Raw genomic sequence first — 15,092 nt, forward strand, 5'->3', positions numbered from 1 at the left:
CAAAAGTTGTTATTTTTATTTGGCTTTTCTTCACTATTTTTTCACCCGAGTGTCCGATTGCCACTCATTAGCTAGGCTTGGTGGGTTCTAGTGTATTTTGGACGGTGTTGGTCCATTCCGGATGTAGCTAGTTTACATATATTGGATGTAGCTTACTTTGTTATTTTGTCTTATTTTTTCCTGTTTGGTTCCCTCTAGCTAGCTATTTGCACAACTAGTTTCATGCTCCTTGAATCTGTGGCTCCTTTTACGACTAGGGAAAAGCAAAACTTGCCGGTGGAAATTGTCGTACATTTTTGTGACTAGAGAAGCGAAACTTGTAGTATTTTGCAATAAAACACCATGATCCCGCTCCAGCGCGGGGGTATGGCGACTGGGGTATGGACCTCCCTCGCCGGCAAGCACGATGACATGGATGAGCATGAGTTGGCCCCGATGGGGCCAGTGGCTACCCAAAGCTCGTCCCTGGCCGCTCAGTCCATGGGGCGCGATGCGAAGGCCGGCAGTGGTTGGCAAGATGTGTTGCCCGGTGCGGTCTACATCGTCCGAACTCACCGGCCTCGGCTCCGCCCTCGCCCCATCCCGGCTTGGCTCTCTGGTCGATGTTGCAGATGCCTCGCTCATGGGCATCGTGCCGTTGTTTGCAAAGATCCCTTTCGGTGCTCCCGCTGTTTGGAGAACGGCCACCGTAAGTGTGAATGCCGCAACCCCTGGTGTCCTCTTAGCTCGTTGGCATACCTTGCCGCGCCACCAGTGTCCAACCATGTCGCCGATCATCATCACGCTTCAGCTTCATGTGTGGGTTCGATGAGATCGGCTCCTCCCTCCAAAGAATTTCGTTGTGGGTCTTGGGCATCGGTCGTTTCTACTCCTGCTGGCTCTGTTCCACTGTCTAATGTGGTGTTGCAGTCCACTCTGGTTGCTCAGGTTGAGCAGTTGCAAGGTTGCTTGGGGCGGATTGCGAGCTTTCTGGAGCGGGCAGGAGGCTACTTTGAGCAAGATCTCCCCTTTGCCGGCTATGTTGGAGACCACCCATACATTGTGTCCTCCTAGTGAGGTTGGTGTTGACTCCGCAAAGGATAGGGGAGTGGAGCTCTATGGATGCTTCTCTCCTCGTTTTGGGGACGATCCATCGTCGTCGTTGTCGTCCACCTTGCCCTCTGCATCGTCTACCGCTGAGGGCGACGCCATTGCCGCGGTTGTCACTCCGGTGCTGCAGATCATGCCTGATCTTCAGAATATTCTTGGGAGTTCCACTTTGCCTCTGTCAATGGAGCATATGGAGGTGGATTCAGCGCCGACCTTGTGCTCACTTGGGTCCTCAGATGTGATTTCAGCGCCCCACCCACCACCGTCGGCTCTTAATCCAGATGCTCTCTTTGCAAAAGAACTTTGCGACGTGCTCAGTAGCTTGGAGGCTGCTATTCCTGGATACGGAAGGGCGATCACTTGCATCCTAACATGAACGACAATCAAGCGCAAAAGTAAAAAGGTGGATGATTGCCCTCGTGGTGGCACCAGGAAAGAGAAGCCACTCAAGTGCAAAGGCAAGAAAAGTGGCGCCATAGGAAAGGTGCTTGAGGATGCTTGATGGATGAACTTTGTTTCTCGCCCTGTCCTCTTGGTTTGGGTATGGTGTGTGCTCCCCGTGTCGCAGTGTCTTCGCTTTGGCTTTGGTTGAAGGTAGTCTAGTTTCTGCTTAGTGGGGTTTCTTGTTTGGCTTGGTTGTTTCTCGGGTCTTGAGTGGACTTGCCTCTGTGTGAGAGTAGGAATCGCCATGTGATGACTTTGTTGTATGGTTTTCGCCCGGTTTTTCGCAAATTAACCGGACATCTTCTTAACTAATGGATAAGGCAAAGCTTTTCGTTTCAAAAAAAAAATCAGACTGTGGTTTGTTTTCACTCCTTGTGAGTAGTACTAGTACGGTAAGTCCCTTGCCAGGACAAAGTATTGAGTTTGGTACACCTCCCACAATCGTTCTTGTAATAGATGCCAATGGTTTCACAGGTGTTTTGGTTCGATGTTGAATTTGCAAAGAACTAAATATGCCCTTAATTTTCCAGCTTTGAGTTCCGGAATACACTTAATGTTAAGAGCCATTTCGGTGCAATCGTCAGAAAGAAATGGAAGGTAAAGCGTCATCTCACCATACCTTGTGACTAGTGTAGATGGACATGCTTGCAACTAGTATAGTTATTTGTGTTGCACTTGCTTGCTCTTAGATAGTGGGGAAAGTATAATCACGGGTAGATATCGCCATGGGAAATCTGCAACCCTTAGATACTAGAATCTAGGTCAATACGAAGATGTTGAAATATGTAGAAGGGAATATGAAAAAGGAAGCTCTTGATGAAACTACTATAATAGCTGGAGCCTGCTTTCGGTGAAAAGAAAGCTAAAGATGCTATGCCACTGTTTTGTGAAAATTTGTGATTGATATATATGCGAAGCTCGATAGGTATTGGATTGTGTGGTGTGAACAAGAATTCCATTAAACATTGGCTACAAATATGCATCTCTTTTTTGTTGACATGAATTTACGTCGTGCTTAGCACATAGTCCAATCATGTGTGTTCTTTTGCACGATAAACTAACGCCGAGATATCATTGGGAGGCGTCGGAAGCGAGGATGCCGGTTTTATTTTGGAAGGAGACAATTCTGCTTTTGAGAACTGTTATATGTGTTTCTATCACGGGATTTTAATTTGGACGTAAGGTTATAGTGTTCTTCTATTTCGTCAGAATTAACCCCTATTTGTTCCTGCCATGTTGCCATGTCGCTGGAGAGTGATTTTTTCAGCAGACAAGATTCACAAAATTGACAAGGATCATTACTTTTTGGCCAGATTGGAATCTATGTGATTCTGTAGGTAAAGGTAGGAACTTGGTGGACGCTAGGTTGTCAACCCCTTGTACAGAGTAGTTTGATTTAATGATGAAGGATATGTAATATTGTAGCGCTTGACACTTGTTTTCAAATCTTTTACAAGATGTGATATCTTGTTGTAGTTGTAATACGGACGAATCATGCATGTACTAGATAGTTATTACATGAGTATAAATATTGGTGGCTATTTTAGTTTCTTTTGTATCAAATGTATAACTCTCATAATAATTCATATGTGCAACTGTATATTGTACTCATATACCTTCAGCCATATATTTCCACATGAAGAATTTACTATCCATTATCCTGATGATGAAAAATCCCATAAAGAGTGTGTAACTCTACACAAAATTCCTCGAATGTGCAATAATTGCAGTGCCATATATCTAATTAACCAATAATTACATGTTGGTATAGTTTTTTAATGTTAGTACTCCCTCGATTCAAATTAAGTGGCGTAGATTTAGGCAAAAATGTTGCATCAAATCTGTCTAGATTCGATGAATCCGCGTTGATTGATTTTTTCGGTGGGAGTATAGTTTGTCATAGAAAAACATGAATAATCGTACACACACATTATTGTGAGAAATCTCGACTCTGAGAATATTAGCTATAGCATTAGCTTTGTTTGTTAATTGAGAAATGGAGTGGACAACTTCGGGTGATTTTTACGTGGTATTTGCTAATATGCCCTTATGTTTATTAATAGTTATCAATAATGATTGAATTGCTGATGGTAGTTGGTAGGTATAATCTGGTGCCATTTACTCTTACATCTTTACTCAATGAATGATTGAATTGCCCTAGCACTTTGTTACTCGGTTGCTAGTTCATTATAGTTCATGGAAAAGCGACATAAAGTATTTTTCATTCTATTTAAGCTGACTTATCAACGTGACAATTATTATTTTCAATGCAAAATAATAACGCGAGGCATGGGGCGATCATCCACGATATTAGAGTACGACCCTGGTCGAAAGGGACTGTTCAAGGCCGCGGAGCCCATCATCGATGAACGGCCATTGCTGCCTCAAGGCCTAGCGCGGCGGCCTCGATGCCCTCCCGATAGCTTGTTGACATCGACAACCAAAGGTTGAACTTTTCTCTTTGGTCATCTTTGTGTCGGTTCTTTGCCATGCTATCAAGTAGTGTTACGCATGGTTCCTTGGGTTGTGAGCTTCGTGCCACACCCTTATGTGTGCTTTGTGCTAATTATTAAATGGTGTTTCATGAAATGTGTGCATTTGCTTGTTGTAACTTTGCTATCAATCTCATAAGGGAGTTGTTGCTAGGATTTGGTACTTGACTCGACAAGTGGTCGTTGTAGCCCATCTTGTTTCTTTGTTTAGGACTCGTCGATCTCTGTTTCGGTTCAAGTAGTACATACATATTGGCATGCATGTTTTCATCGTATTTTTACCACTACTAGATCAATTGGTTATTCCATGCTATATTTGATTGTACTGCAACATGGTTTTAAAGGCGTCGCGTAGGCGTCGCCTAGCGGCGCTTAAGCGTCCGAGCGTTCCGGGGAGGGCAAGGCGTCGGCGTCGCCTTTGTTTTACGCCCAAGGCTTCTACGAGGCGTCCAAAGGCGTCGCCTAGGCGCGAAATCGCCGCCTTGGAAGAATCTGGACGCCTCTGTTACGTGCGCGGGAAACTTTGGGCTGGCGGGAGGGGAAAACGAAATGGCGGGTGGGAGGGAAATTGAGGGCCATCTATAGGGGAAAGAGAGGGAAGAGAGAGAGGGGCAGCTCCTCTCACGCGACCTCCCCAACTCTGGCCGGATATCTTGCTGCTCCTTCATCTGCCGGCCTCCCGGCTCCGGCCAAGCTTCTGGCGACTCCTCCCACTGGTGCATCCCTCTCCCAGAGGGAAAACAATGTACAGCTTCCATGACAGCTTCTCTTGGTGCCTTGGTGGTGTCTGGTGTGTGTATGTGATGCACTTCTTCTTGCCTGCTTTGCCTCTGCTTGCCTCTGCTCATCCTACCTAGCTGATGCTTTGCTTCCAACAAGGCAGCCTCAAAGGCGTCGCCTTGCAATGCGCCTTGAGCGCCTAGGCGTTGAGGCCCCCCCCACCCACCATCGCCTTGGGACGCCTTGGCGCCTTTAAAACCATGTACTGCAAGCAAAATTCAGTGTTAATGTGAATTGCTTATGTTGAGGTAGACATATATGTACGTACCAATTATACGATGTTGATGCAAAATATCGAACGTATCTTGCCAAACAAACAAATAGTGAAAAAGGAATGTTCTGAAATTGCGAAAGAACACTTGGCAAGTTTTGAAACACTGGCAAATTATTGCCAGAAACATTCCAAAGCATCACAGAAATTTTGCTGCTTTGTTTCAAAAAAGGCAAATGTATGCTAAATACTACTCTTGAGAATTTGTACTACGTTTTCTTTTTCACTTCTTCTGAGAAGTTCTATAGTATGGTAGTACCTTGTTAGGACCAGCCTTCAGTTTAATAGATCCCCCATGTTCGTTCTTGTAATAGATACAAATGGTTAACAAGTATTTTGGTTGGATGCTTAATTTACAAAACTGAATATGCCCCTTCTCATGTTTGAGTTCAGGAAGAGAGCCAGCGCGGGGCAATCAACAGAAAGCAGACTGGATGGTAAAATTATTATATCACCATACCTTGTGACTAGCTCTAGATGGACATGCTTGAAACTAGGTATTAATATGCTTACTACAAAGTTTCTTGCTCTTGAGTCCTACGCTGATCGATTTGTTCTTTTATGGCAGTTTAGCAGTTTGGGATCTTGCCAACCTGATAAAGCCAATCGACATTGTCACTTTCGAACTTGTAGTGATACTCCTCTCTATTGTTCCTAATTTTTTGTGGAGAGTCTCTCAACTGATTGGTATGTACTGAATAATCCTCGAATTCATCTGTAGGGGTGCTTTCTAGATACATAACGGTGACAGTTCATATGTGAAATTAATAGTTTCATCAGAGCGAATGTGAAATTGTCTCCAGCTAGATTTCTATATAAGTACATGTGTAATTTTCCTTCCTGCATGTCAACTTCATTCGTTGTTAGCTATTGTGAACGACCATCTATGAAATGGTTGGGCAACATGCTTGGAAATTGATAATTGTGTTTATCAATTATAAAATGGAGTCTAATCCAATATTTGTGGTGTACTGTATGCCAACTCTTTCTTTCGGTTCTCATGTAGTAATAATGTGAATATATGAATTTATTTCTTTTGCCATGTTTAATATAGAGCTGATGGATTTTTTGGTTTGACATAGCAGCAAGATAGTTGGTGAAGTGGATTGAAATATAGAGCTGTTGGATTTTTTGTTTGTCTTAGATGAATTTATTTGAATTTGACAAAATATGTATTATATTATCGTCGGTACCAATCTATAGAATCATGTGTTGTTGTTGGGTTCTACATAATCCTTTCTTTGTAATGCTGTCAGAGTGAATGAGCACGACCTTTTAAAATTCGTTTGCTATACATAGTCAGTGCTGAAACTTGTATGCTTTCAGGCCCTCCGACCAGCTATGCAGTGCTGATGCTCTTGGGCTAACCGAGGCCTCCCAGGCCCTGCTTCGACTATCTTCTCGGCGTGGCGACGGTGACGCTCAACCTCTGCTACATGCTCTCCGGTGAGCTACTAGTTTACCCCTTCTGTTTTCTGGCTCCAGTGTTCTCTGTGATTGGCTGTACTTATGCTCAAGCCGATGACCCTCGGTTCCTAGCTCTCTTTATCATTGGACCAACTGTATGTTGTTGCATGAGTAGAATTTTATCGAGGCATGAAGATGATGCATTGTGAATCTGATGCTTCTCTATTCATCTCTATTATGAATCCGAAAGAAAAAGAATTGATAGAATCCAAAGTTGATATGTTTGTATTTACTTGTGGGAATGAATGAACAGATCGTGTTAGATCTGTTTGTATTTACTTGTGGGAATCTGATCTTTTTGTATTTACTTGTGGGAATGAATGAATGAACAGGTTAGTCCATGATGGGAACCATGTTGTGCTCCTCGTGGAGTTCCAGGCGTGGTCCTAGTGGCCAGCGTGATGGTGGGGTCAGCAGTGGTGGTTGACCTCGGCGCCACTGGAATGGCGGTGGAGAGCCGCAGAGAAAGAGTTGGTGGTCGTCTACCAGGCTGCTGCGGGCGTCAATGTGGAGCAAAAGTTGTTGTCTTTCCCTACCTGCAACTCCAACTTGCCGCTGGCCACATCCCGACCTGCTACTGCTGGCCACCACGCCAGGGGCCCCCGCCTTTGTGACGACAGCTCCTTCTCTAGCACCAGGGGTGGCAAGTGACCTTGTGCGTGGGTGGTGGACGAGATCTTGTTGGACAAGATGAAGGTTGACAAGAAGCAGATTGGTTAATCCAACGAAACAAGGTACCTTACCTGCTGCTCCTCTGTTTTCTTTTCATTGCCGAGCTATCGATCCTTGGGTGTTGCTGGCATGCATGAATGTTTTGGTTGTTAACCAGATAGTGAGTTAGTTCTTGTCATGTTGTGTATATGTGCCAATTCAGAGATGTTGTGCTCCATACGCACATCGCGGCGGATCCCGTCAGTCTGCGCGCGCGTGAGCAAACAAGAAAAATGTACTAGTGCTTGTACGCGCGCGGGCGGAGAAGGATGAATCGGCACCAGCTGTCACACCGCGGCGCGGAGCGAGCAAGAGATACGCTGGAATTGTACACCGGAATGACAAGCAGGAGCGTGATCTATTTTACTTTACTGTCAGGTTGCACAACTTCCTCTACAATCCCTCCCACCAAAGAATGACTTCCGAATTCCGTGGCACAACCAGGCAGCAAGATTTCTTCCTATCCACAGTGGACGGAGCACCGAATGAAAGGGGGTCAAAGAGCATAGATTTCTTTTCCCGGAAAAGGTCAGAAAAGGCGTCAAAGGTGTAAGCATTTTTTTCTCTTATCCTGTGGTCGTTGTAGCCTTGTAGGATTAGAATTCAGTGATCACGAGGGCGTCCTTGTGATCGAGGCCACCATGCCGACCGACCTGGCAGATGTGTTCCCCGGCGCCGCAATCGTCCCCGACGACCTCTATCCGACGCCGCCTGAGGTAACTTGGTTGCGCCTTGCTTTACTACAATTCAGTGAAAGCGTTAGCTACCACTGAGTGACTGTTGTTTCTGCAGACACGACAGGAGAAGGTCGACGCGGGGACGTCCACTGTGGACACGGTGCTCTGTCCGGACATAGAGGTGGCGAGCTGGCTGGGGCTCAGGCTGCATCAGGCCGACTTTGGCACCGGACCGCCTTCCGCGCTGCTCAAGCCGGACATGCATAAGGAGGGGTTGATCATCTTAGTGCCATCGCCCATGGCAGAGGGCGCCGTCGACTTCGTTGTCGCCCTGCCGGAGGATCACGTCGCGGCGTTCACCAAGATTTGCTACTCCTTGGACGATACTACAATTTTTCCCCCATCGAGGATGTAAGCAAGTATATATATGATATGGGTGTGACTATTTTTCAGTCGACCAAAAACTAACTTCGTTTCTCAGTTAAATGATGTCATCAAATCTTAGTTGCAAGTTATGTTGCAACTCATGATTAACGCGAATCACGATGCAAATCAAATGATGTAAGACTTGACAGAGCACGAAGTTAGTTCTCAGCTAGCTGAGAACTAGCAAATCCTATAGGATATCATATGTTTATATTCTGGTCATATTTTTTTACGAAAAGTCAAGATGTACAAAACTAATAAAAAGGTCGATTGTGGCCTCCTCCGTCCCGCGCTGCCGCTCGCCGCCTGCTGATGCCCGCTCATGTGGCCCAGCCATGGGCGCCGCCATGGCGCTGCAACCCAGCCGATGCCTCCGTCCCGCGCTGCCGCTCCAGGAAGCTCGCCGATGGCGCTCACTTCCGGTGATATTGTCCGTTCCTTTTACCTTGTTGTTCCTACAAAAAGAGGGGATTTTCCGGTTGGGGGGGGGGGGGGGGGGCTGTGGCCCAACGACGAATTTATGTCCCCTACATGTGGCCCAGGTATATGTACCCATTAATTGTCAACTTTAACTGAAGAAATACCCTGCCATCATTTTGACCCCACTCTGACGTGGACCAATAGGATTTGGAGTTCCACCGGGAGCAGGTGTCTGCGGGTTCTAAAAATCCAATCTCCTAGATATATACACATTTCACCACAAATTGTTACAAAGGCCTAGATTTTTCAAAAAAAATTACATAAGCTAGCCAGTTTCTCATTAAATGCAACACCTTATTTGAAAAAGAACACTGACTTCTTGTTTGGCCAGATAGTGGTCATTGTGATCTTTGAAATTATTTTTGTTTATCATAACATCCTCATTAGTTTTCACAAATTTTTCCTTCAAATTGTCAGCACTGATCTTTTACGCATTCTTTTACAGAGGAGGTTAGGCTCTTTTCCAATTGTACATTAGCTAACTAATCTGGATGGCGGTCTCTATGTGCGTATTTGCGATGCAGACTTTTTCTAATAATTAGGGAGACAAATATATAGGCTGTGACTTGGCCGGCATGGACCGGTCAGGAGCTACCCAAGGGGCGGCCCAGCCTCTAGTAACAAGCATATATAAGTAAACAGACAAAATCTCTCGCTGTGCCGGCACATATTTCTAACTTAGAACATCTATTTTTTCCAAACGGATTATCCACCTTTCCATTAATTTCTCAATGAATATACCACGTCTCTTCTACACACTACGGGAAAACATGTCGTTGCCGTGCGACCAGTTGCACGGCAAAGAAGCCCATATGCACGGCAAAGCCTGCACGGCAAAGATCGGACGGCAACGATCTCGACGGCAACGAGATCTTTGCCGTGCGGCTCGCACATGTTGCATGGCAAAGGCTTTGCCGTGCGGCTAGCTCTCTGCCGTGCGCCCGATACGTTGTCGTGCCTGCGTTCTTTGCCGTGCGGCGTGGATACTTTGCCGTGCGGCTAAGTTTTGCCGTGCGGTGGGGCTTTGCCGTGCGGTGAGGCTTTGCCGTGCGCATCGTCTCTGCCGTGCGGCGCCTTTGCCGTGCGGCAGGGCCTTTGCCGCGCGCCCCGCGTCTGCCGCGCATCTGCCGTGGCCAAGTCTTTGCCGTGCGCCGTGGCCCCAACCTACACGGCAAAGACCCTGCATCACGCCCCCAGGAGTTGCCAGTAGCACAGCTGCGCGCCACGTGGCGCCTTTACCGTGTGCATACACACGGCAAAGGTCCCTGAAATTTTCAGCTTTTTGCTGTTTTTGCTTATTCCATGCACATAATTCAACATATATGATATATATCCTCAACAACAATATATGTAGCACTGCAACAAGATATAACAAGTACATATAGTCCATACAAATGCATAGAGTGCATACAAGTGCATAGAGAGTTCATACAAGTCCATTACAACGACGACAAGTGCATAGTCGAACAAGTGCATACAATCCATTACAAAAACGACAAGTGCATATCGAACAACGACAAGAGCTTGACGACGAGTTCATAGAATCCATGCCATCAAGCTTGTCCTCCTCCTTTGCTTCCCATGGCATCATCGTCATTGTCTTGTCGTTCTACAAGGTGAAAAGGAAAGCAGACTCCAAATGTCGCATCGGCCACTCCCCTAATGTCCAAGACGACGTCTTCAAAAAGATGATGGCATCGTGGTGCCGCCGCCGCCCGGTCTGATCGCCGTACATATGGTTTTCCCCGAAATCTGATAGGAGGGGGCACAGTGAAGGCCATGAACACGCCTTCAAGAAGGAAACGGCGCCCGCAGGCGTCTCCATGCTCTGCTTGGACTCCGCCTAGCCGGAATTTCGCCCCAGCCGAACACCATGACCACAAGACTGCACGAAGAAGGACTGGAGATGAAAGGGCAAAGATGATAGCTACTGGTTTAAGCCACTACCGTCGAGACCGGTGTAGGAGAAGGGCGCCGCCCACCACCGGCACCACCAGAAACTTATAGTAATTCCAAATGTTGAAAAAAAATCAGAATTCTCCCTGAAAACGAAAGATGATCAAGTATTATATTCGTATAAAAATATTTGGCTCGAAATGATGCCCATGATATCCTGAGGAAAAAAGATAAATTTATGACTAATATAGCGTGAATAGTACATGGACATTGGACTTGTTTGATTTTGTCTTTTCTACCCGGATACCATGAGAATCATTTCAAGCCAAACATTTCTATACGAGTATAATACTTTATCATTTTTGGTTCTTAATTTTTTTGGTTTTTTTGCCCTTTTAAAAATTACTATATATATTTTAGAATGTCATGGGTGCTTGCTACCCATGAACATGGATGCATTTGTATTGTTCATATACTCATAATACATACTCTTTTCATCTATAATAAATGTCTCGACTTCAATAAAATTTAGATCTATCTGAAACCATTTTAACGTGTAGGTACATCTTAATTTATCAAAGTTAAGATATCTTTTTATAATCTGAGGGAGTAATATTTTAGCTGCCTGCTCTCCCTGCAAGAACAGCAAAGAAAAATGGCCCAATCTAAACAAAGAGAAATGATCTCCGCATGGGTACTTAATTATTAGCCTACGACATCGACTCAAAAAAAAAAATATTAGCCTACGACAGGGGACGCGCTGGCTGTTGCAAGTCGTAGTTCATTTCATTTGCAAGTGGATTATCCTGCTCCCCTCCCTTTTTTTTAACCCTAAAATTTCACTAGCCCAAAAGGGAATAAGGAGAATTACCTCGTGAACGAGTAAAGGGAATTGCGCACGTACAGGAAGCAAAATAACGTACGACTCTGAAAGTTGTATCGCGCACGAAAAGGGAATTGTGCAGCTGCAATAGAAGGCAAATCAAATACGGCACGTAACGTCTGTGGTCCACAACTTCGGCGCACGTTTATTTCCACGAAAGAGAAACACGGTTTTATTCCCGAATTGGGTTGTCGGAAATCGATCGCGCAATTAGATCCTGGCGCGCGAGCGCCAGCTAGGGCCGCCCGGTTAAGACCACTTTACATAGAATAGTCGGAAAGACAAGGGTTAATGTTCTCCAAAGTAACTCACCAACTCCGAAAACTACAAAATACAAGACTAATCCGACCCCCGACCCCAACTCCAACTCCAACATATAGATTTACGTTTCAACAACCAAAATCAAACAACCTGCAGCACTTCACGGACGGTCAGGACAGATAATGACTTTTTAAAGATAGAAAACATATAGTAGTACGTCCAAAAAGTTATAGTCCATGTGGACGCGAATTTTTACTCAAGGGTGCTATATACCCCCCCCCCCCCCCCCCCCCAGAAACTTTAAAATTTGTGGTAATTCCAAATGTTGAAAAAAAATCAGAATTCTCCCTGGAAACGAAAGATGATCAAGTATTATATTCGTATAAAAATATTTGGCTCGAAATGATGCCCATGATATCCTAGGAAAAAAGATAAATTTATGACTAATATAGCGTGAATAGTACATGGACATTGGACTTGTTTGATTTTGTCTTTTCTACCCAGATACCATGAGAATCATTTCAAGCCAAACATTTTTATACGAGTATAATATTTATCATTTTTGGTTCTTAAAAAAATTTGGATTTTTTTGCCCTTTTAAAAATTACTATATATTTTTTAGAATGTCATGGGTGCTTGCTACCCATGAACATGGATGCATTTCTATTGTTCATATACTCATAATACATACTCCTTTCATCTATAATAAATGTCTCGACTTCACTAAAATTTAGATCTATCTGAAACCATTTTAACTTGTAGGTACATCTTAATTTATCAAAGTTAAGATATCTTTTTATAATCAGAGGGAGTAATATTTTAGCTGCCTGCTCTCCCTGCAAGAACAGCAAAGAAAAATGGCCCAATCTAAACAAAGAGAAATGATCTCCGCATGGGTACTTAATTATTAGCCTACGACAGGGGACGCGCTGGCTGTTGCATCAACCTGCACTACGCCATGATTCGTCACCTTACTTTGTATATCTAGTCAATTTTAATACGTTCGGTTCACTCATTTTAATTTATATGTAGTCTACTTTCAAATATTTAAAGTGTCTTATATTAACAGACAGATGAGTAGAGTTAGTATAATTTAGCATGATGCTGAAGCCGGCCTACTCCGCCGCGCACCCTCTCGCCGGGGAGAAGGTCCCGCTGACCGTCTTCGACCGCGCCGCCTCGGACAAGTTTGTCTCGGCCGTGCGCGTGTACCCTGCGCCGGCACCGTCCAACGATGCGCTCAAGGAGGGACTACTCAGGGCTGTCGCGCTGTACCCACACTTGGCGGGGCGCCTCGCCGTCGACGGTCACGGCCGGCCTCAGGCGTGGCGTCGGTCACTCGCAGGAGGCATACCGGGGAGGCAGGAGATGTAGCGATGCGGGTTACTCGCTCCAAACGAAAAGAAAGGAAAAAAAGAAAAGAAATTACAGCCTGGCTCCACCACGCGCGTCCGCTGGCAACTCAATCTTTCATTCGCGTCTTCTCACGCGCACCTTAATTTAATCACGCAGCGGCCACTGTTTTATCTCAACGCCACACTGCCCAGTACTTCAATTTACATCTGCTCGGTTCCAGCAGAACTCCGGTACTAGTATTTTTCTTTTGGACATTTACAAGATGGACCGCATACCAAAAACATAAACAACAAAACCTCGGCAATCCATTCATGATATGCGTATACAACAAAACAATTCATGCCCGTATTACATATACTTCTTCGCAGCTACAGCCCGGGATCCAGATATCGACACCCTAGTACCAGACCAAGGCGCAGCATGCAAACTAAAAGATTGCAGCTGAATCGGTACTGCACCCTGCAAGCTGGCTACTCACTCATGTTCTTGCATCTCACGTTACTTGCTGATGGTGATCAGCCTGTCTCCCACAGATGCCGTATGCGTCGTCGTCGTCGTCGTCCTTGGTATATATGGCTGCTGCACCAGCACCTGTCACAAACAAGAACAGCAGCAGCAGCAGCCGAGTTTTCACTTGCCTAGACACTCAACAAATACAACCTGTCACGCTTCTTGGAATTCAGCATATATACACAACATTCCTTGCATAACAACAGCAAGCTAGTATTTTCCTCAAACATATAAATTAGTACATCTTTACATCTCAACTAGTACGAGAAAGGGGTATAAAGGGTTATTTCAAATACAATCATGTCCACATTACTCAAATTATTTCCAGATGAATACACGCAGGTGGGAATCGCTTGCGAAAAAGGCCAGTGCAATTAGTGTCCAACTGAACTGGACCATTCCTTTCGTAACCAGCAAACTAATTCCCAGAACAGAACAAGACCTGACCATCTTCATGTTTGTATCATTGCTAGAACTGAATACCACGGTTGCAATAAAACAGCAGAGCATGAAGAAGAGGCCAGAGCATCGCATTTGCATCGCATGTTTATATGTAAGTTTGACTTATCATCTCCAAACGTGAGTCATTGTGGTTGGCTATGCGAGTGTGTGTATATGTAAGTTTGACTTATCTCCAAACGTGAGTCATTGTGTATATAAGAGGCAAGAGATTGCACCTTGAGAAGAAACAAATATAGGAAAAAAACAAAGGCCCCAACATACGATGTGTTTGTCAACTTTGAAGTGATGGACCCCTTGGCCGAAATCAAGGCATCCCCACGGGTGGTGATGTCGAGAACGACGAGAAGAGATAACTAGTTCGATACATGCATTATCGTGGCCGTCTAGCCCGAGAGGTGTTTTGCCGCGGCCATAAATCGGTGAGAAGTTGTCGCGTCTAATGACGTTCAGATTTGGTTTTACGACGACGATCTTGTGAGATGCAAATTATGTCGAGGAAAGGTGGGTGCACTCAACACCGATATTGACGATGTTGCATGGTGTCTCATCGAGTTTTGCAGTATGTGCAATTGAACAATGTTGCATGTGTGCATAGATCGCATCTAGTTGGGTCGTACTGCAAAGAGATTCAGGACCAGCTACATGCAAGTATTTAAACATGAGGCCTTAGCTATGCATTAAATTAATAACACCGAATCAGCGGATACAGAGTGTTGAAAATATCAACTTAATGGCAACACACATCAAGAAAGAAGGTTACAAGAAACACAACTTGAAGGTCGAGGCTCTCGTCCATCCGAACGATCAGAGCATTGTAGAAGACATGTCGAGAAGGTACACCTTCCAAGAGTGATCTAGCCTTCGTTAGCACCTGGTTCACCATGGAT

At 45.0% G+C, this 15,092-nt stretch overlaps 1 protein-coding gene and 1 long non-coding RNA gene across 2 annotated transcripts; both read left to right on the plus strand.

The window, feature by feature from the left end:
* Positions 1-5,466: 5,466 nt before the first annotated feature.
* Positions 5,467-7,273, plus strand: LOC139830802 (uncharacterized). The gene is made up of 4 exons (XR_011744281.1): positions 5,467-5,573; positions 5,645-5,763; positions 6,403-6,522; positions 6,876-7,273. It is a non-coding gene; the product is annotated as an uncharacterized lncRNA (long non-coding RNA).
* Positions 7,274-7,439: 166 nt separating this feature from the next.
* Positions 7,440-8,503, plus strand: LOC139830803 (tryptamine benzoyltransferase 1-like). Its single transcript, XM_071819626.1, has 2 exons — positions 7,440-7,970; positions 8,047-8,503. The coding sequence occupies exons 1-2, from the start codon at positions 7,896-7,898 to the stop codon at positions 8,344-8,346; spliced, it is 375 nt and encodes a 124-aa protein (XP_071675727.1). The 5' UTR covers positions 7,440-7,895; the 3' UTR covers positions 8,347-8,503.
* The last annotated feature ends 6,589 nt before the right edge of the window (positions 8,504-15,092 follow it).

This window comes from Lolium perenne, chromosome 4 (assembly GCF_019359855.2).
Source record: "Lolium perenne isolate Kyuss_39 chromosome 4, Kyuss_2.0, whole genome shotgun sequence".
Lineage (NCBI taxonomy): Eukaryota > Viridiplantae > Streptophyta > Magnoliopsida > Poales > Poaceae > Lolium > Lolium perenne.

What these genes read in the sequence shown, in the direction of transcription:
- LOC139830803 (XM_071819626.1), top strand. Translation starts at nt 7,896, where the DNA reads ATGCCGACCGACCTGGCAGATGTGTTCCCCGGCGCCGCAATCGTCCCC. An exon ending in TCTATCCGACGCCGCCTGAG is followed by an intron (nt 7,971 to 8,046) that starts GTAACTTGGTTG and finishes TTGTTTCTGCAG; the next exon opens with ACACGACAGGAGAAGGTCGA.